Source organism: Oxyura jamaicensis, chromosome 5, assembly GCF_011077185.1.
Source record: "Oxyura jamaicensis isolate SHBP4307 breed ruddy duck chromosome 5, BPBGC_Ojam_1.0, whole genome shotgun sequence".
Taxonomy (NCBI): domain Eukaryota; kingdom Metazoa; phylum Chordata; class Aves; order Anseriformes; family Anatidae; genus Oxyura; species Oxyura jamaicensis.
This window is the reverse complement of record NC_048897.1, coordinates 62,875,654-62,896,473: the sequence shown is the minus strand read 5'-3', so window position 1 is coordinate 62,896,473 and position 20,820 is coordinate 62,875,654. Positions and strand designations below refer to the sequence as shown.

Genomic DNA, 20,820 nt, shown 5'->3' with positions numbered 1-20,820 from the left:
CTTTCAGGAAAGAATCAGTTGTTTTTTCTTGTTTTGTTTCTTATTTCCTGTGTTGACACTAACTACAGATCGTGCAAGTTGAATCCTCCCAGGGTGGTTGCGCATTTCATATGTTGTTTGAGTCAGATTTGCCTTTTTTTTTTTTTTTTTTAATTAGTGCTCCACTGCTCCTCATACTTTGTACAGACAGACTTTTGTCAGTCTCTTTAAGGAACCCTGGCATCTTCAGGATGACTTACTGAGCTGTAAGCAGTGGTAGCAGAATTTAGCTGACTTGGATATTTTGTTTTTTTCTTAGTTGCCTTTCCATTAAAGCCATTTCATTGAGAACAAAAATAGACTCTGATAAGGAGAATAAATTTAGCTTGAATATTCAAAACAGTAACATTCACTTTTCAGCACAAATCAATATTAATGTTGACACACCTTGTCAGCAGTATTGTGATTCTGGGGGATTGAGTACTTAAGCAAAATAACCTTTCTGAGGGAAGCTCCATCACTGCTATTGCACCTTTATCTTTTTGTTTTCTGAGTATACTTTTCTTTATGGGTGATGCAGTGTTGCATCTTGCCAAGTTGCTTCTACCATTGTTTATCAGTGTTTTCGTCATGCTGTGCAAACAAAGAGGCTATGTTTTTATTTCAGATATTTATTCATTTGGTAAAGAATTTATACTAGTGACCTGCATGGGATCAGCTTTCCAGGACAGGAATTGTCAACATGGAATCTTCCTCTGTGTATCTTCCTGCATGACAAAATGTAGGTAAAGTCTTGACACTTTTAAAAATCTTTATGAAGGTTCCATGACCCAGTGCAAGTCTGGAATCTTTACCTGCCATAATATGGTCTCTGGCCAGAGGGTATAGACCATCTAATAGACGAAGAGCAAATGAAGGGGAAAAGGATGAAAGGATCCTTCCTTATACAGAAAGCTGAAATGCTATTGCTTGCAGGAAATTGAATATAGATTTTCCAAGTGTTGGGAGCCAGGGTCTGAGGCCATTAGGCCTATGAATAAGCCTGCACTTAAAATCCTGAAATAATTCCAAAAGTATGAGCAGAGACTATCTACCACATAGAGTTGCTGTTTGCTTCCTCACGATTGTTTCGAGAATCTGCAGGCTGCAGATGTCATGGGCAAAGTCAGTTCTTTTAGTTTCTCCAAAACCATGGTATTCTTAAAAGCATTTAGAAATTTATCCCTTGTTTCAAAAAATTCAGTTGCTGAATGTTCTGCCTAAATCCTGATGTCGTTTCTAACTCATTTTTCTTCCGTGAGCAACTTATTATACCTATGTTTAGCTTTGCTCAATTATTGATGTCTGCTTGTCTTTAGCTGACACAGGGGTATTGTTGCAGATCGGGATATTTTTGCTGACTTACTGTCTATCCCTTCTTGTTACTGGCACTTATTCAAATCAGATATAAGGTTACACGGTACATTTTGTAAAACCATTCAGATACATGGAGGACATTTTTACAATGGCAAAGCTTTGATGTGAAATTGCTACTTTTGTGGGAAGGCCTGCAGTTGAATGGTATAACCAAAACAAATCTTATGGTCTAGTAACAATAAAAATTATGTTTGAAACTTTCTCTGTAAGAATTTTTGCAGCCATTTTCTGCCTTGATCCTTTTTCTGAATTGTAGACCTGTTCACAGTAACCTTTTTTGGGAAGAAAAGTTGAAATCTGAATGAAGTGAGAAAAATTAGTGCTTCTTAATAAGGTTGAGGTGTTATTATGGGAATATGTTGGGAATTATGGTAGCAGTGTCAGCGTGCCTTTATATTGTAAGCTTGTTAATTCTATTATTCCTGTTTGTTGTTCTCAGCAATGCTAGTCTGAAGAAAGACCTCACTTTTTAAGCAATGCAATATCCATATGTATTGGTTTTTGTTGTTGTTGTTTTTACAAAATTTACTAGTTCATTATGCAGAACCATATTCATGTGGTTGCTGTAGCATGTGGCATTACACCGGAATTCCCAATTGTCATTAGGGATGGACATTTCTGCTGCCATTTTCTGTTCTGTATTTTGATCTGGGTTCTTTACTTCTAGGCCTTGTGGTAGCAGAAATTGTTAGTAATAGATAGAATGTTTCTAGTGGAAATGCAAGGAGAGATAGTCATGAGAAATTATGAAAAATATATCACCACAGAGAGACATTGTAGCATTGATCATAAACTGGAGAAAACTTACACAATGTACAGCTTAGGAAAATAAGTAATAAGGAAAAAAGGAAAATAAGTGTATTACTGGCAGCAACTGATAATTCAAATTATGCAACACAGAGGAGGATAAAGCACATGCCGTGAAGTATTTGTGAAGTAATGAGCTCTTATTGTTCAGGGCTGTCTTTATGACCTCTTCTGTAGTTGCTAACTGTAAATGCTATTGAAAGAGAGGACAACTGATTTATTTTAAAGTTTAAAGGCTTCCACAGATAGATCATGATACAATACAAACAGCCATAGTGCCAATTATAGATTTAGATGCTAATTTGATTTAAAAATTTAGAAGATTTAGAGATGCTTTATTATCATTGTGCCTTAGCTACAACTGAAATTAGATAAGAATAGTGATATTCCTTAGCTTTTTAATCTACTAAATCCCAGCTGTTAATGTTATTATTTGGCATATTATTAACTAATCAGTTAAGGCCATCAGAAATTTGAAGCAGAAACTGAAGTTCTGATGATCTTTCGTAAATCTTGATAAGGAAGCATAAATGGGCATGATCAGCGTTTGCATGTCAGATATACAGGAAATACGTTGCATCAACATAAAATTATACTGGTAATAAAACTGAAGGCAGTCTTTCGGGGAAAGTCATTGCTGTGAACCATTGCATAATGGATGTATCAGTGCTGTTAGAGATGGCATTTGTAGTTCTGAGGCTAAGATATGCATTTGTTGGGAGGAAACCCCCCCATGGTAATTAAATAATTACATTATGCAAATAGTAATTATATAATTATATTTTGCCAAGGTGCTTAAAAAACACTACTGTCACAGCTGGATAAAATAGTCTTCATTTCTTTTCTTTGATGACTTAAGAATTGTAAGTTAAGTGATTGTCCTGTACCACCGTGGAAATAATTGCATTTTTGTGATGGGCAGTGTGATTCCTTTGCCCTGATTAGCTGTTATCAAATGATGCCATAAATATGCTTGGTGATAGTGAAGAAAAGCATTTCCTGAATTCCTTGCCATCTGATCAGATTTATTGTTATCTTGTTCTCTGAGTACCAGTTGTATTAGTTGTCTTATGAAAACTGCCAGAGAAAAATGTTTATTGAGGGAAAAATAACAAAGTAAACATAGGTTATAAGTAGGTAATGAAGGAATGGAGAGGAGGGAAAGGGATACAGTAGTACACTATAGTAATTGAGATCAGTAAGTTAAATGCGTAGCTAAGGTCTGTCTTGTCTTTTCTTGTTGCTTCTAACAATTGCTTGCGCACAATTCCTTGGTAATAGTAATGGATAAGCATTTCTGCTTGTTCATTGCACACTGTCTGAAGAAAGCATTATTTTACTGCCAATTAACATAAACATTTAATTACTTACCTGGGTATTGGGAAACAAAGACCACAAACATTTAAACACTTGAGGGAAGACAACTTTTCTCCTCCTTTTCCCAGACTCATCATCACTTCAGACTCCTCTCCAGTCCCCTTGTTACTGCTGTCAAACTCATTCAGTCCCTTCAGTGAGGCAACAGATGGCAAAGGTCAGGATCAGTGCATAGCAGTTTCTCTCAGCTGCAACTTGTTTCGCACCCTTCTTTTCCACTGCTCTTTCCTTCTTATGTGTTTGCTATGCTCTGGCATGAGATTATTCTGGCATGAGCTTATTGTGGGCTTCAGGCCCTCTGGGGGTGTACCTGCTCCTCTGTGGAGCACCTCCTACTGCTCTGATCTTGGTCTTTTCTCATTCCCTTGTTTCCACCATTGTTCTCTTTGTTGTTCCCTTGTACCCTTGTTCCCCCATCCTTGCTTTCTGCCTTTTCTTAAATAGGTTTTCACAGAGGTTCTGCCAATTCACTGAACGGCATAACTCTGGTCAGTGGTGGGGCTGATGGTGAGCCACGTGTGCCTGACACAGGGCAGCACCTCACCTCCTCCACCTCCTACAGCCCCCCACCAAAAAACCTTGCTGTTTGTACCCAATATGCTAGCAAAGGCTTTAGGGTGTGGGTATGTGTTTCATTACAAGGGTTATGGTGTTAAGAGTTAATGCAAGTTCATGCTTTCTTCAGTTGCTAATAAAAGTGCATTTTGTTACTAGGAGAGAATTGGTTTCATGTCACATTTCATCAGTATCTTCTGATTCCGTGTCTCTGACATATGATGCAATGACTGATAGAAAGAGGACAATGAGTACTCATATTGGATACTTCCATCAGTCAGGTCAAATGAAGCAATACATTTTGTATTAAGATTAATGGCGTAACTAGTAAATATGATCCGTAAAGTATGAGCTAAAGACACACAGATACTTACGGAAAACAAGCTATGAGTTTTTTGGACTTGTTAAACAGTGTGTGACCAAACCCCTACTGATCCCATGACCAGCTTTGAGAAGGAGAAGCTTCAGGAAGGAGGCATCCACAGCTCAGGTATACAGCTAGCTGACATCTGTGTAATTCATTAAATCAGTCGATTTAGGGGCAAAGTGTCAGCCTGCCACGAGTTAGTACTGGCCTTATGTCAGTGTATACTGCTCTTCTTTGCATGGTGTGGAAAGTCAATGTAGCAAAGAAAGACCCAGTGTTAACATTTACAGCAATATGCTGTGGATGATAAGCTTTCTTCCCACAGGAAAAATGGAACTGATCTTTCCTTCTTAGTAATAACTGAGCAGATAAATGTGCCTACCTTAGTATTGCTTCAGGCAGTACTACTTACTGGCTTACGTTTGAGCCTTAGCTTCCCATCATCATTCTGTAATGGTAGAAACAAGTGGTAAGAACTGGCTGTGAGACTGCGGTCACTTTCTGTTTTCACAGCCTACGATGTAAAATATGCTAGTGGAGTAGTCGAAAGGCAGCTCATTGTCTTATAATAATTGTTTTTATTTCTTGTGAGAGACTGACTGCATAAAGGCACTTCCCCAAGGGTTTTCAGCCAAATAAAGGAAAGAAAGGCTTTTTCATCAGAGATGCATGCTTAATTCTATTGTTTGAAATTCTAATTGAAGGTTCTTGGTAATGCTTTTTTCCTGTAGTACAATATATTGAAATAATGTTTACTTAGTATACAAAAAGTGGCTATGTTTAGCAAGGTTTTTTTAGACCTTGTAAACTACATTCACAGATATCCATCACTTGAAAATCTTAGTCTTGCAGATACAACCTGGATTTTACTGAATGCTTTTTCGATCAGAAAGCAGCAAGAGTTACGAGATACTCTCAGCCACAAAATTATTAGATAAAATCAAGCAGATGTGTGAGTACAGTTCTGTGAAGACAATTGTTGCCGGGATGGCCATCCATCCATGGAAAATTATCATTGGATCTCCCCTTATCTGCAGTTACAAATGCATATGCCATGCATTGCGCTTACAGTGAGTCTCAGTTTTATTTGGACCTCTTTTGGGCCATAGCTGTGCAGTTGGTATGTGTGTGTATCCTACATCAGTCAGTTGTCTGCCATAGGTATAATTATAAATATAGATGTTAAAGACTTCAGAAAAATTGTGCTTGACTTGGGGAAATCCAGATGAATGGCACTTTTCCTTTAGAATCATAGAATCACTAAGGTTGGAAAAGACCATGAAGATCATCTGGTCCAACCATTACCTGGGAGGAGGTGAGGATTGGTTTTGGACCTCTGCATGGGCAGCCTGGCAGCAAGTGGCTGCTCCTGTTGTTCCCTGCTTGTGAAGAACCACCCTCACAGTAATGTCGAGGCTTTTTTTCTGCCTCAAATATGTTAATTCTTTATGGACATCAGAAAAAAGTGTCACTCCTGTACATTAATCTTTTAATAGATGAAAAATAAACACCAAGGTTATTTGTGGGAGTAACATTTTGTTAGCAGGAGTCAGGGACTCAGGCTAATCAGCATAGAAAGTCCAGGGAAAAGGGAAGATTGCATGTGAAGCTTAAAGCTTTCCACCTGTTAAGTGGCAGCACAGGTTTGTGGGCTTCTCATGCAGAACCTTTATCCTCTGGATGTGTCCTGTTTTTCTGTTTGTCTTTTTATTTTTGTTTGTTTTTGTTTTGCTTGTTTCTTTAACTGTTTCTTATTAAAATCAATGTTATTTCACCATACCAGTCTCCATGTCCCCCAAACGCAGGTTGTTCATCCTTCCTACCTTTTGGAAAAGCTCATTCTATAGAATTCATGTCTAGTAGTGCTCATGTGACTGTAAATCTGTAAATGTGACCATACCTTGAATCCTGTTTGCTGTAAAGTCTCTGTTTCAGTAGAAAACTTAGGTATGTCACCATCCCTAGAGGTCTTTAAAAGATGTTTAGATGTAGAGCTTAGGGATATGGTTTAGTGGAAGATTTGTTAGCGTTAGGTAGGAGGTTGGACTCGGTGATCTTGGAGGTCTCTTCCAACCTAGACTATTCTGTGATTCTGTGATTCTGTATGTGTTTAACAGACAAGCTAAATACTTGCATAGTTTTTTTGACTAGCATGTATGCGTATGCTCTTGAAAAGCGCTGAGCAACCGTAATTTCTACTGGCTGCACCTGATCTAAGCATCTCTTAAGATGTGAAGATAGTTTGTGACATTATTTGTGTAAATTCAAGTTGGTTTTGTGGAAGTCACTTAGTAGTCAACAGAGGTGTCTGTGGCTTTCCCAGTGCTATGATTTCTGGACTGGTATTTAAAAGCTATTTGGTATTTCTCAAGTTAGGATCTTCTATAAATGATCTGAATTTATTGAGTTTTCTTAATTTGCATTGCAGACTTTGATTTAAACCACAGTCTCTACTCTGTAACATTTATGTGGCCTGACAGAGTAATTTCCCTGTTTGACTGAGCATGTATTTCATCTTTGAAGAAATGGAGCTGATTCCGGGATTCAGGTTGTACAACAGTACTTTGACAAGTAAAGAAACATTCTATATTTACAGAGATTGGAATCTAATGCAGGAAAACAGGTGTCATTAGTTTCCTGCCAGTACTGTTTGGGCAAAAAGGAAAATATCTTGAATGAATCAAACAACTAACTTAATCTCAATTTATGATTTTGTATTTTGGGTTCTATTTAGTAAGAGATCAAAACATACTTCAGGAGCCACGATTCTAGTGGTGTATACTGTTACTACATAAACTGTTCTCTTTAAATGTTTATGTAGCTAGATTTAAGCCAACTGGTCAGGTCTGTAGGTGACTGTGAGTGCCAAGAATGATATAATACTGGCTCTGGACATGGTGTCAGTGAAGTTTCTGCCTCTTGGACACATTTGACAGTTATCTGAAGATTTGCTTTTATTGTCCTAAGTCTCTGTGTGACTAGTATTAGTGAGTTATGATTTGTGAATACAGCATGAGAAATAAGAGTTTTTATTTAGTTGGTTAGTGGATATGGAGACTGTTCATAATTCAGACATCCAGAAAAGGAAGACATTTTTTCTTTGTGAGACATTATTTACAATGACAAATCAGGGTCAAGTAAGGCCTTTGATATTTCTTTAATAGTGTACTGTATATTATAAACTGTTTACAGAGACACATAGTTCTTTTGGTTTGATTGTATGGTCGCCTGAATAAAAAATGGTGGGCTGTCTGTCTGGATGAGATGGTGTTGTTATAAGTCACCTTGAATTAGACCTCTTGGGCAATTATATATACTGAGAAGGAATGCTGTGATTTCATTGTACAGAACTCATAAGTTAAGATCTGGGCATATCACTTCCCATCTTCTCTTCTGGTATAGTAGCCAGCGATGTAGCCTTGTGGAATATAAAGCATTTTTATAATTACGTAACTATTGCTGAATAAAGATTCCAGTACCATCATTGCACACATCTAAGTACAGACCAAAAATTCGTATAGACTGAATTGGTAAACCGGACAATAAAAATAAAAAATAATATATAAAAATACAACATGACTGAAACTGGTTTGCTATTTAAACATGGATGCCAAGTGTAGCAATTTTTTTCTCTGTGCTGACAAAGAACTTACCTAATAACAGATTTCAGCAGCAATGTTGTGTATCCTGCATAGACTCTCTCTTTCTTTGTATTTCCCTTCAAAATTTTACCCTTTTCCTAGCATGATAATTCAGGCTGAAGTTAAATAATTCACCTTTGCATGTAAAACCAACCAAACAAAAACAAATAAACAAAAAAGACACATTCTTATTGTCTGATAAGAATTCTTTCGGATTTATTTAGATATTTTTATTTTAAGTCATTTAGAGTTGTCAGTCCCACCCTTCAGTCTTACTGTGATGAAAAATAATTGTTTTTAACTTAGCTGTATTTTGAATTAAATTTTGAGCCTCAACTACTAACAGTTATACTGCCCCTAGAGATTTGTGAGGGCATGGTACATGAAGACTTACAGGCTTCAATAAGCTGGCAGTATTTGCTGTTCTGTGTGGTGTTCTCCCAAAAGTTATACCTTTTAAAGTAATGTGCATAGAGCCTGTTGGAATGAAAGTCTAAAACTGTTTGGTTTTGTCATTGTCTTTTGTAGAAGCTCCACCAAAACTGGAAGAAAATCCTGCTGAGGCATTTACTGACTCATCTCTCTTTGCTCACTGGGGCCAGGATCTCAGTCCTGAAAACAGACGTATTGCACTTAAACAATTTCAGTATTACGGCTACAATGCTTACCTGAGTGATCGCCTGCCACTGGACAGGGCCCTGCCTGACCTTAGACCTAATGGGTAAGTGCTGTAGTTAACCCCAGCATTGTGGATCACTGAGTTCAAGTCTGTTAACTCTTCTTCATCTGATAGTCTTATGTTGTGTGATTGCATAGAAGGTAAGTTACATAGGATGGCCATAATGAGTCATTTATATGAAATATAAGAAGGTTGGAAGTTTGAAATGTCCCCTGAAATGCTGAAATACCCATATCAAGTCCTATTAAAATCACACTAAGTACGCTCTAAGTTCCCCAAGTTCTTTTGGAATCTTAATGTCACCTATAATTCACAATAGTGTTCTGTTGCTAAAAGAGTAACATTTCTTATGTTAAATTTCAGTTTTATCTTAAGATCTGACTAGAATAGGAAAAACATAAGAAATTCTCTTTTAGAGAGCCCCGGACTGTATCATAAAGATCAGAAAGCAGGTGAGATTGGTGAGCTCTGATGGTGCAATATGCAGTTTAGTCAAGCAGTGTGTACCAGCTGAATGCCCAAGGAGTCTCCAGCTTTCACTGAGCTCTTCTCTGCCCCAAAGTGTGTATGCCAAGCAGGGTGAACATGTCCATTGTTATTCCATGATGCTTTGTTGACATGGATTGGACCAGGGGAATGAACAGCTGTCCCTTTAAGGTATTTGAGTCCTGGTGTGGTAGGACTATTACAGAGACAGTTAACATTCAACTGTTTTTCAGCCTTTTCATTTGAAAAAACCTAGCATAGCATCCCTGGGGATGGGGATGTGGGTGGAAGGAAAAATGCTTTTTTTGCAGCTCAATTAAAAAAAAAATCATTAAATAAACGTGATGGGCACTCACTGAATTGAACCAGTAACTAATATGTGAAAGGTATTTTAGCTCCTTGCCAATCCCAAGCACAATCTAGCTGTGATCTTATTTACTACTTTTAACCAAATGTTTTAATAACTAGTGCAATAAACAGTACATTTTACTGTATATTGAGTTGTTGGATATTAATGGAAAGATAGGAATGCCATTCCAGACTACAGTTTAGCAATTTTAAGTATATCTATAATTTATATTACAAAATACCACATTTTAGAAATATGTATGTTGTAGATTTGCTGAAATATAAGAACCTTAAGGAATTCAAGGTCCAAGAAATTATATTTTGATTAAATTATTTTATCACTGTCTGTATGGACAATCTCTTTTTTTTTTTTTTTTTTTTTTAAATTGTAAACTAATTTAGAGGAAAAATAAATCTTCTGTGACCAACAAGACAGTGACAGAAGTATGTCTGTTCTTATATCTCTTGAAATGATTCTCCTGAATGATATCAGCCTATATTTTTTATAGGGTATAAAAAATTAAAAAGACATGGTAAAGGAATGTTAGTGTAGCTGAAAGAAATAAATTAGGGTTGGGATTTTAGAAGAAACTCCAGTTTGAAATGAATCATGATCCTAATTTCAGTGAAAATTTTGATTCTTAGTTAACTATCTGCAAAAAACATGTTAGACTTTACAATATGTTTATAGAGTCATGCACACAAAATAATGGCTTGGTAATGATAGCTCATGAATACTTTTTTTTCCCCCACCCTTTATTATGGTTCAGGCGTGAGTGGGTAATCTGATGCTAAAAGCATAAAATGATAAATTCTAATATTGAGGGAAATGAAGCATATTGTCAGGTAGTATGTACACTGCTTGCTGCACATACAGCACCCTGTGGAGTACACTGCTACATGGTATTCCAAAAGTCACACTTCCGAAAAAAAGAATTCCCAATTGTCATATGCAAATTCTCTTTTGTTTGAGAACATGCACATGGCTATTGCAAGAAAAATCTTACCCTCTAAGGGTATGTTTTCTGCTGTAATCATCCATTTTTAGCATTTGTAGCACCTATTTTCAGAGACAATTGTATTAGTCACTTCTGGAGGCTATATAAATATATTTAAATTTTCCATGAGCAGACACTAGGCTCAAGAAGCATAGCATGAGAGCCAAGAATAGCTTGCTCTGAAGAGAGCACAAAGCAAGCGGTGTAGAGGATGACTTAATCAACTTGCTGTCTGGAAAAGCAAGAAAACATAAGTATTGCAGCAGTACCACAATTGCTCAGGGAGGAGTTAGCCTAGAACTAACGAAGTTCGTTAGCCTGGATTTAATGGTGCTTTTGAAAGAGGCAATGTGGCATAGGGATCCCAGCAACGGCTTGCAGGGAGATAGTTGAAGGAAATGGAGTTCATACAGATATGTCCAGGCTTGGTTGTGGTCTATCACTTGTATTAACAGAATACCACATGAGGTATAGGATGATGGTAAGAGAACAGAAATATAACAAGTCTAGTGTAATTCACATCTAATCAGCCCCAGTTGATACTGGGAGAATAAAATGATCTGCCAAGGGTTTGTGTTGACAGTAAGCTGGCAGGCTAAGAACAGAAGAATATTCCTTAAGTCCCCAAATTACTGTACCTCTGCTAATTAGGGTTGAACTAGAAGGTTATATTCCTGAGGAATCTACACAAACCTTAGGATGTTGAAGTGCTCTGCTTCTTACAGGCTGCAAATCCAAGCTTAAAAGCTCATGTAGCCTACTCCTCGCTTCCTGCAGGGTCTGTGCTTGAACAGGAGTTCGAGAATAGAAAAGCATGAGGACACTATTCCTCATGTGACAATCTTCACTGCCTCAGCCTTCAGTGACGTGTTTTTCCTTCATCTGAGGATGCTTGTGTTTATTTCCAAGATCAGCTGGAAGGGCAACTGCAGTAGTAGTAGCAACTGTATAGGTGGCCAACATCTGCGTAAGCTGCACACAGGAGAGCAAGCTTCCACCAGCTGAAGCTGAGAAGGCAGCTATTTTAGTGACTTTTCTCAGCTGTGTATGTTTTAAATCCTGGATGCTTGCAGTCAAGAAGATGAGTAAGGATTGAACATTGAGGAAAAGGCAAGCAGTAGCAGAGAAATCAGATAAGCTGTATTAAAGAAAGGTTTGGATTGGGAAGGAGGAGAGGGTAGTAAAACAAGGGTTGTCTTGAGCACCAAAGGTCTCTGCAGTTTGCTGTGCCAGCTATAAAAATATATGGGACTGAGCATTTGCACTGTATTCCTCAGGTCCCAGAATATCTGGGTGTTATGTCTGTCCACATTATTGCAGCTTCTTATCCACTATTAAGATCTTATGAAGTGAGCACCATAACCTAGTTCAACTTTATCGTCAGTGTTATGCTCATTTTAACAAGGCAGTCCAGAATTGTGTGATTGTGGATGCTGGGAATGAACAATGCCAAGAAAATACTGCTATGTTCTTTTTTCTGCTGGACGTTTGCATCTGACAGACATTTTTTTCTCCTGAGAAGACAGGGAACAACCACCTGGGTGGAATGCACTGCCCTAATTACTAAATTTGGTCTCCCATCTCTGCATGCCACCTGCAATGGAGGGCTGGGCAAGGTTAAATACTTGCCCTCTCCTTCATGTGTGTTGTAGCTCAGAAATCTCTAATTGTCCTGTTTTTCTCACTCCATTAAAAGTTGACAGCACTGACCCTAGAAACTCCTCTATGCTATAATATGGGGTTATGAGAAGTGGCATCTCTCACTGCAGGACCTTACAAAGAGATGCTGAGCTCCTCTGCTGAGGTATTTTGATGTGAATTCTCAGAGCACTGTTGGCAAAAAAGGTCAAAAGTGAGTCATACCAGTATAATGTAAAAGGGGCTACTGTATTCCTCAGTACCAAGAGACTTTGCAGGAACACATGCACATAATTTTGAGAAGAAAAGAGCAATTCATAAATGCTACCTGCCATTTGAGTTATCAGTAAAGCCCTAAGACAGATAGGTCAAACATTCAGTGTCTCCACTGAATATTTTTTCTTAATATCCCTTGATGACTGCTCCCTTCTTCAACCTGTTTCTACTTTGTCTTCCATTGTGTGTTTGCTTTCTCAGTTTGATGGTGCAGTGTGTGAAGAAGGACTTTGATTTTTCTGAAAACTCCCAATTGATCATTTTATTAGGATAAGACGAGTATTCTGGAATATTCTATATATTTTATGTTTTTACATGGACTATTAATGTCACTAAATTGCCTGCTTTCCTCTTCTAACCTCCCAAAAAATACATGCCTACGCACAGGCACCTGGATGCTGCTGGTGTTTTCTCTACACTATTCCAGTGGTGTCCCCAGAACAAGTAATGACTCCCAAACCTGTTATAGTACATATTATTATAAATAACTCCCCTAAATATCCTAGCTTCCTAAAGTAATCATCACATAGCGATGTAGTCTCAGTTTTTGCAATGCTTAGCAGATGGTACGTGCTGTATTGTGGAATATTGGTTATGCTGTCTCTTACAAGGCGTCCATTTATGTCCTCGTGCTGCAACTGGGTGCTCTACTGTTTACCACCCTTAGTCCCCTTACCACCTGTTAGTCCATAATGTGTCTCCATCACAGTGTAACAAATAACTACTTACTCTAATGATCTTGGAAGCATTGAGGAAGGCGGTGTTGGTCTTACTGAGTGCAGGAGTAGGATAATGCTTGTGTTAGTTAAAATTCTGTTGTGCTCGTTGCTTTAAGTAGGGCAGGCAGCACCCACAAAGCTTGTCGTGAGTGAAATGTTGAACAAGCTCACACAGAAAGGCATTATTAAAAGCTAGGTTGTTTAGGAATCCCAAAGCTGTGTACCAAATCTCTTTTTGAGTGGATGCACTTAAGATTCTACTCTGATGGCTTGTAAATTTTTTGTTCCCTAATACAGTCTGCTGAAGCACATGTGTGAAAGAGAGATAACATTGTGCTTTGGTTATGTGATGAGAGAGTGAGGGATAGTGGGGAAAAAAGGTGTGTAACAGGACCCCAGCAGAGGAATTATGTTGCAGAATTCTGTTCCTGGAGAGCACGTGTGATATGAAGGAGCTGGCTGATGGGCATAAGGCGTCTTTTTCAATCAGTGCTAACTGCAGTCAGCCAAACTTCTTTTGCATTGGTAAAAACAGTATTCATACGAAGAAGTGAAGGCAGGAAGGCTGGAGGGAGAAAAGAAGCATTTAAAGCTCAGTTTGGTTTTCCTCCTTGCAGATTAAATTGTATGGTATAGCATTTGACTTGCAGAGGCTCGCCCTTTTTCCAGCTGAGTCAGTGCTCTCTGGCATCTCGAAAAGTGCAGAGGAGATGCCGTTTCCTGTGCAGAGAAAAGCTTGGGTCATTTTGTAAGTGCTCCTTGTTTTCAGCAGTTCACCAATCCCAAACTGTGTTACTTTGAGGCTCAGTTCAGCAAGAGACAAGCCTTGAAGAGCAAAAGCAGAACAGGTGGGATATCCACCGAATGCAAGTACAAATGCAAGGTAGAAAATTTAAGCATCCACTTCTTGAGGAGATTGATATGTTTTAGGACAAAAGTTGTTTATGTGTGTATGTCTGTCCAAAGCCAGTATTACCACCAGTGTTATGTTGTATATGCAGTCCTGGGTATAGTGTGCAAGACAGCATCACAGTTTTATAAACCTGTAGGTTTTCCTTTATTAAAAGTGATACATAAAAAATATGATCCCAAATTGTGAGTTTCAAGTTAGACATTTGCACGTTAGCTCTGCTTCTCAAAAGCTAGCTCCTAAGGATTTGCATTCCATAAACTTTTGCTTTGTCTGAATATCCATTAAATAGTTCTATTTTGTTGGATTTATATTAGTGATGTATATGGTTCCATGTTTGTTTTACACCAAGTTTTTTTCCTACTCATAAAAGACAGTATAAATTCTGCATGTGGTATTTGATGTTTCAAAGGATCTCTTTAAAAGAGCACAAAAGTCTGGTCACCTATTAGATTATTATTGACAGAAGCCCGAGAATTCCAAACTATTTGTATTATTGTCAAATATCTGGCTCATTCCCTACTCTCTTTTACTCAGCTCTCTACCATTGGTTCTTCTGTTTTCTTGTCTCCAAACTGTGAGGCATAGCAGTGGTATGTGCTGAGTGGCCACCCTCTGTGATTCTGATTTGTGCTTCCGTTTGGCCTGTCTGAATGTATTTGCCTAAATGCATTCTCTAGAAGTATTTAATTTCACTAGCAATGAGATCAAACTGGCTGCAGTCTCCAAGTTGTTATAATAACCTGAGTTAATAATGCTGTACCTTTGTTTCTGATCTTCCCCCTTGTCTCCTGTAACTGAAAGAAGATGTGATGCTGTAATCCATGTGTGTACTGTCTCTCCCTCTCTCATGTGTCATAGCGTGAATGTTCTTCGCTTGGCATACATTTACACATGCTCAGAGTAATCTCTGGCTAATACTGTAAGAGACTAACCATTTTTGTCCAAATAGCTACATAGAATTCTCCTCATGTTCATATAAAAGTGAATTTTATTGAGATAATCAACTCCCAGCTTTACTGTTCTAATTACTTTATTCAGAGAAAAGTATTGATTTTAAGTACCTAGGAAAAAAAAAATAACTTTCACATCAATCAAATTATACAATAATGTCTTTTATTAAAAGTACTGGGGACACAATTTGTTACAATTAAATCTATGCTGTAAGACGCTTTGCAGATCAAGAAGATTTTTTTTTTTCTCTCCTGACACCAATCCCTAAAAAATGTTGGCCATATTTGATTATACTTATATGGAAACTCTATGTAAATTCCTCACACAATTGTATGCCTTCTTTTTTTCTCCAGTAATAGACTTTGGCCACATATAAAGTTATCTAGATTTGCATTAGAAATAACTTACCGTCTTTCTGGCTTCAGTTCCATAGTAATAGACAGTAATCTTCAAAGAGCAGGAGAAAAGAAAAAATGTATATATTGTATAATTGTATAATATGTTTCATTGTATCATATTTTTTTTAGAAAAAGTGCAACATATGACATAATGTAGTGATTAAGACACAAAATATGTTCTGTTGCTGTTGTTGGCTGTGATACTGATGTAACTATTAGGTGAAAGGTTATAGAAAATTGCAGAAAATCCATTATTTTTTATATTGTACATATTTGTAGAAGTTCTGATAGATAAGTTATTAACACATGAAATCATTTGTGCACATTGTTCTTACTGCATAGTTCTGCTAAACTAATTTTAACATGACTGGCCAAGTTGCTGCATCACAATGTATATATTCTAGATGAATATGGACAAATATTTCAAAGAAGATTCGTAATGTATGCTGTCCTCCAGTTGCCTGAGTTGTGCTTGAAATAGAACACCAGGAGTTTCTCTAAATTTCCGGTAACCATGACAACTGTTTCTTTAGTGTTATTAGCCCAATGTAATTTAGCAGAGTTGGTTGCAAGAGGAAATTTTTAGCTACATTGTGGTGATACTCATTACTGTAATTCTAAATTATATGTAGAATTTATATTAAAAAAAAAAAAAATAATAATCCTAACACTGAACTATGCTCAATATTTCATGAATTTGTGCTTTTCTTTTTTTTTTTTTTTTTTTTTTTTTTTAAGCAGGAGCCTCGCTTTGCAAAGTGGAGTGCCTGAGACCCAGGCAAGGTAGGGGCTTGCCCAAGGCCCCAGAACAAGGCAGAGGCAGAGATGTCATTAAAACCTGGACATTGCTGGTTGCTGCGCAACCCTTCAGTTCTTAGGGCTTAATGGATCTCAGAATTTGAGCCATACAGTGCCCTCCCTTTTTAGCCATTCAGCATATGTTCTATATAGCTACACACTCACCCCTTCCTTATAGCTAGTTCTTTTTCATTCCTAGATGTATGGAATTTTATTCCTCATAAAACCTAGCACAAAGAAGACGATAGATGCTCTTGTGAAACAGTACAAATTCTCTGCATTCTGTGTGTGAACCAAGATGGGTGTTTCATTCCATTTTGTTTAAATAATAATAATAATAATAAAAAAGAAGTAGGTAATTTTTATTGTCACTTTCTATATAAAAAACAACATAGACAGGAAAATGCAATTCTTGAAAAACTCTACACACATAGAATTTAAGCTGTAAATAAAGATGATAAATGAATCTGAATGGAAAAAAGAAAAAGAATCATTGAAAAAGAATCCATTTGTAAAGCACTAAAAAAAATTGGACATGACAGGAGCCTAATTCTGTTCTGTGGTATCATATGCAGGTATCTCTTAGCATATACAGGGGCAAAAAGGAGTCAAACAGCGTTCATATCACAAGCACTGTTTTTGTTTAGCACAAGGTGCCAGACAACAGAAAATCCTATCCAGTGTGATCTAACTTGAAAAAAAGAAATGAAAATGAATGCAGGTAGGAAAAATAACACAAACCATTTCATTTAAACAGATGGAAGATATGTCACAAGCAGAAATTCTGTTACAATTCAGTTTATGCATGGATTTATGGTAGTGTACCAGTGTTTTGGGGGTTGGTTTTGTCATCTGGAACATTTTTTTTTAATGTAGTTTATCACTATTTTCTCTCAAAAGTACATTTGATATATATTTCAATAACGGCTTAATTGGCGAAGGGCAAAAAAATCAGCTTTTAAGGAAGTAATGTCTTTGAACTTCAGTGTGTCTTCATTGTTATTTATTTATTTATTATTTATTTTCCCAAATCACTGCATTGCTCTTTATCTGATAGATGACATATTTTACCATTTTTGCTAGAGTTTCTTTTTTTATCTCCTTGTACATCAGTATTGCTGAGGATAACAGATGCCTAAGCTATACAGCTAAAAGATTGGTTGTAGCTTTGTTTGCTGTACCATTATGTATCTATGCGTTTGGGCTGCAACGGAATCACTGAAATAGCAGGCTTTGTCGATTCTCTATAAGCTAATACCAAAAATTGTTTTAGTATGTTTGAGCCTGCTGACTAGTTCATAGTGCTCCCCGTTTGAATCCTAATTGTCAAAACTTGAATGAAATTTAAATTGCATTCACCAGACAGAAATCTGCAAGTGTTACGAACATGTAATGGAGTGTAAATGCTACACTTTCTCTTCTATTTGAACATCAAATTCACTTAAGGAGTCATATTGTAGCATGACTTACAAATTCTGTGGCCAAATTACATATTTATTAAAAGAATAAATAAACACAGGAAAATCTACCAGGTTACTAGAGCAGTCTTCATTCTGTTTAAAATCCTTGACTGAGTTTGCATCCTTGTGCATTTCATTTGTCTATGCTGTCTGTCTTAGCTTTTTTAGCAAGATATTGTTTGGAGCTGGATCTTTTACTGTTTTTGTTGTTGTTGAGTTGAGAAGGAATCCCCTGTTCTTGACTGAAATAGCTGCTAGCTTCTGTAGCAAAAGTAATTAATTTAGCTATTAATAATATGCTTTTCAAAGGGGCAAACTCAGTTTATTCCTGTCTATGCTGTCCAAGAAAAAAATATCATGACAAACTGCAGTTGGGAACTGCAGTTAAATAAGAGCTTGCATTTGGTTTGCAAACTAATTTTTCAGTGTTTTGGACCTTGGGTTGAAAAGTGACCTCATTTTCAGCCTTGGTTGCACAGGGAGTTTCAGGAAGTTATTTCCAAGGATTCCTTTTTATAGATAGTAACTCATTTGGTTCTTGCCTGTAAGTGCCCTGAAGAGTTTATGGGGACCTTCTGATCAATGTTTACAAAAGTCATTCTTTTGGCTGGGGATAGATTTCTCTGAAATAGTTTGTGTTGACATTGTGATTTCCAACAGTTTACATCTTTGTTTTTTTTTTTTACTTTTTTCTTCAGGTGCAGAAACCTAACATTTCCTGACAGACTTCCAGAGGTCAGCATTGTATTCATATTTGTTAACGAAGCTCTCTCGGTGATTCTGCGCTCTATTCATTCTGCCATTGACCGGACTCCTGCTCACCTGCTCAAAGAGATTATTTTAGTTGATGATAACAGTAATAATGGTAAGACATTTTTGGTCTTTTTTTTTATATATATATATAATTTATTTTCCTTCTACAGGGGATGGATCATACATGAGAATCCTTGAATTCTGGCTCCTATTCATCCCATTAGCATTTAAGATGTTTTCAGCATATTTTCTCCCTTTCTCATACCACAGTCTTGCTGGGTTTTGTCTTCAAATATACACAAGTTGGTGGGTTAAAGAAGAGAATGTACAAAGATAAAATGCCATTTCTATTTGTTTAAGGTGGCTGTTAAGCAGAATTTGGGGTATAACAATAGATTACAGACCTAAGATGTTTTATGCTTCTTAGTACTTTGGTATGCATTCAAGATCATATGCTTTCTGTGCTCTTCCTGTTTCAGTTGTTGTCAGATTTCATGTGCTTACTCTCTTTCTCTTTTGTACAAAACACCTTCTTGTGCTTCATAGACATCTCCTTTAGATTGCCAGTACCTTTTCTCTCTCTCTCTTTTCTCTTCTCCTTTCTTCTGTTCTTAGGTATTCATCGGCAATGTTTACCTTGCTGCTTTTCTACTGTATGTATTAAGATTTTTCTCTCCATGATCTGAAGGACTGCTCATTTCTGATTGCCAAGGTTTTGCTCAATGCTTGCCTAGTTTATTGTCAATGAGGCCATACTGGGCATTATATACAAGGCAACTTTACCAATGATGTTTTAATAAACACAGGATGCTGCATTTTAAAATTTCTCTCTGCTGGAGGGTTAATGCTGAACTCCTTAAATGTAAGGAGAATCTGAATTTTATCCCATTGAAAGAAAATGCTGAACAAAGGGCTACTCCCATCCTTGCCATTGTTACAGCTATGTGATCCCTGTAGTGAGATCCTGAGGCTTGCTGCTGATTGTAGATATGTATCAGATTTGTACAGAAGATAAACTTATTGGTAAGCAATTAAATAACCCCCTCCCCAGGCTATACCTTTCATCATCTCTTCTTCTGGTGATTCTCAATGAAGGAAAATGCAAAATCCTGATTCTTTAAGTGCACACAAAACCCAATAACTTGATTTAAGTTTGTATTAAATCTAATTTCAGTCCCAGTGAATAATGCTATGTTTAGAGTTACCTAAGGCTGACCAAGGTTTTCTTGAAACACCTACTCAGGGAACAGTGTGGGTAAATTGCCATGCAGGATTTATGAGTCTTAGCTTATTGCATAATTTATGATGTAGCAGTGCGATGAAGTAAAAGAAAAAATAGCATGGAATTGAAAACTACAAGCAAGGGAAAACAAAACAAAACAAAAACAACACATGAAACAAATGTGTGCACATGCACACATATACGTGATTCAGAAACATCTTGTGAGCTGAGATAGACTTTTATTTACCTTCAGTCTGTAGTTCAGTCATTTGACTTGGTTTTAATGATGTACTCTTGCTGGCCTTCACTTTCCCCCTTCTCCCTCATGCAGTACAGGAGTTTGATATGAAAAAAAGTTTGAAATACAATATTGATATGTGGACTTGGATTCTGGAATGTTTGTAAAAATTAATTCCTGCAATCTTTCAAACAGCTCTAGCTAATGCAGTGCCAGGAGCTCAATGATTTTGATTGGATATTTGTGCTGCAGTGTCTGAGGCCTCTTGCACAGAAGGACTGGCCACAAGATGGTCACAGAAGAAGAAAAATAATTTGTCTGAAAAAAGAGGTTTCTAGAGTTTGAGTCTCATTTTCTAGAATTGACAGGTATTTATTCCAGTGGGCACATTGCAGTGCAATGTGAGAAACATCAGTGTTTCTGAGGGCCTGTCATTATAGTGACCTAACAAATATAATTCTTGCACTCTGCTCTGTGGGCTTGTCAAAATTATCGTTTATATTATTTCTTACCTGAAACAGATAAGAAACCACAGGAACCACTTAATCTCTCAGGAAGACCTGTTCAGCCATGTCTTATGTTAGCACTAGGATAGGTACTGTACAGTATGTTATTTTTATGGTTGGTTGTGCCCTTTATTCAGGCTTACCTTTCCTGCACTCCAGTGCCTCAAATCCTGACCCCAAACAGCAAGACAGTAACTGAGAGGAAGGTAACCGTTGGTTTGGCTGCCTTGGCTTGATGTGGTATGTCATTCTGTACAGAATCACACCGTACATAGTCCCCTGGAAAAATTCTTCA

General features: G+C 37.2%; 1 protein-coding gene across 2 annotated transcripts in view; it reads left to right on the top strand.

Annotated features, from left to right (window-relative positions):
* GALNT18 (polypeptide N-acetylgalactosaminyltransferase 18) overlaps positions 1-20,820 on the top strand; it is a 230,451-nt gene that overhangs the window by 101,396 nt on the left and 108,235 nt on the right. For both annotated transcript variants that reach the window (XM_035327671.1, XM_035327670.1), the window contains 2 exons: positions 8,671-8,863; positions 18,505-18,671. In XM_035327671.1, coding sequence (XP_035183562.1) covers positions 8,671-8,863; positions 18,505-18,671 — 360 coding nt within the window. The remainder of the gene's footprint in view (positions 1-8,670; positions 8,864-18,504; positions 18,672-20,820) is intronic.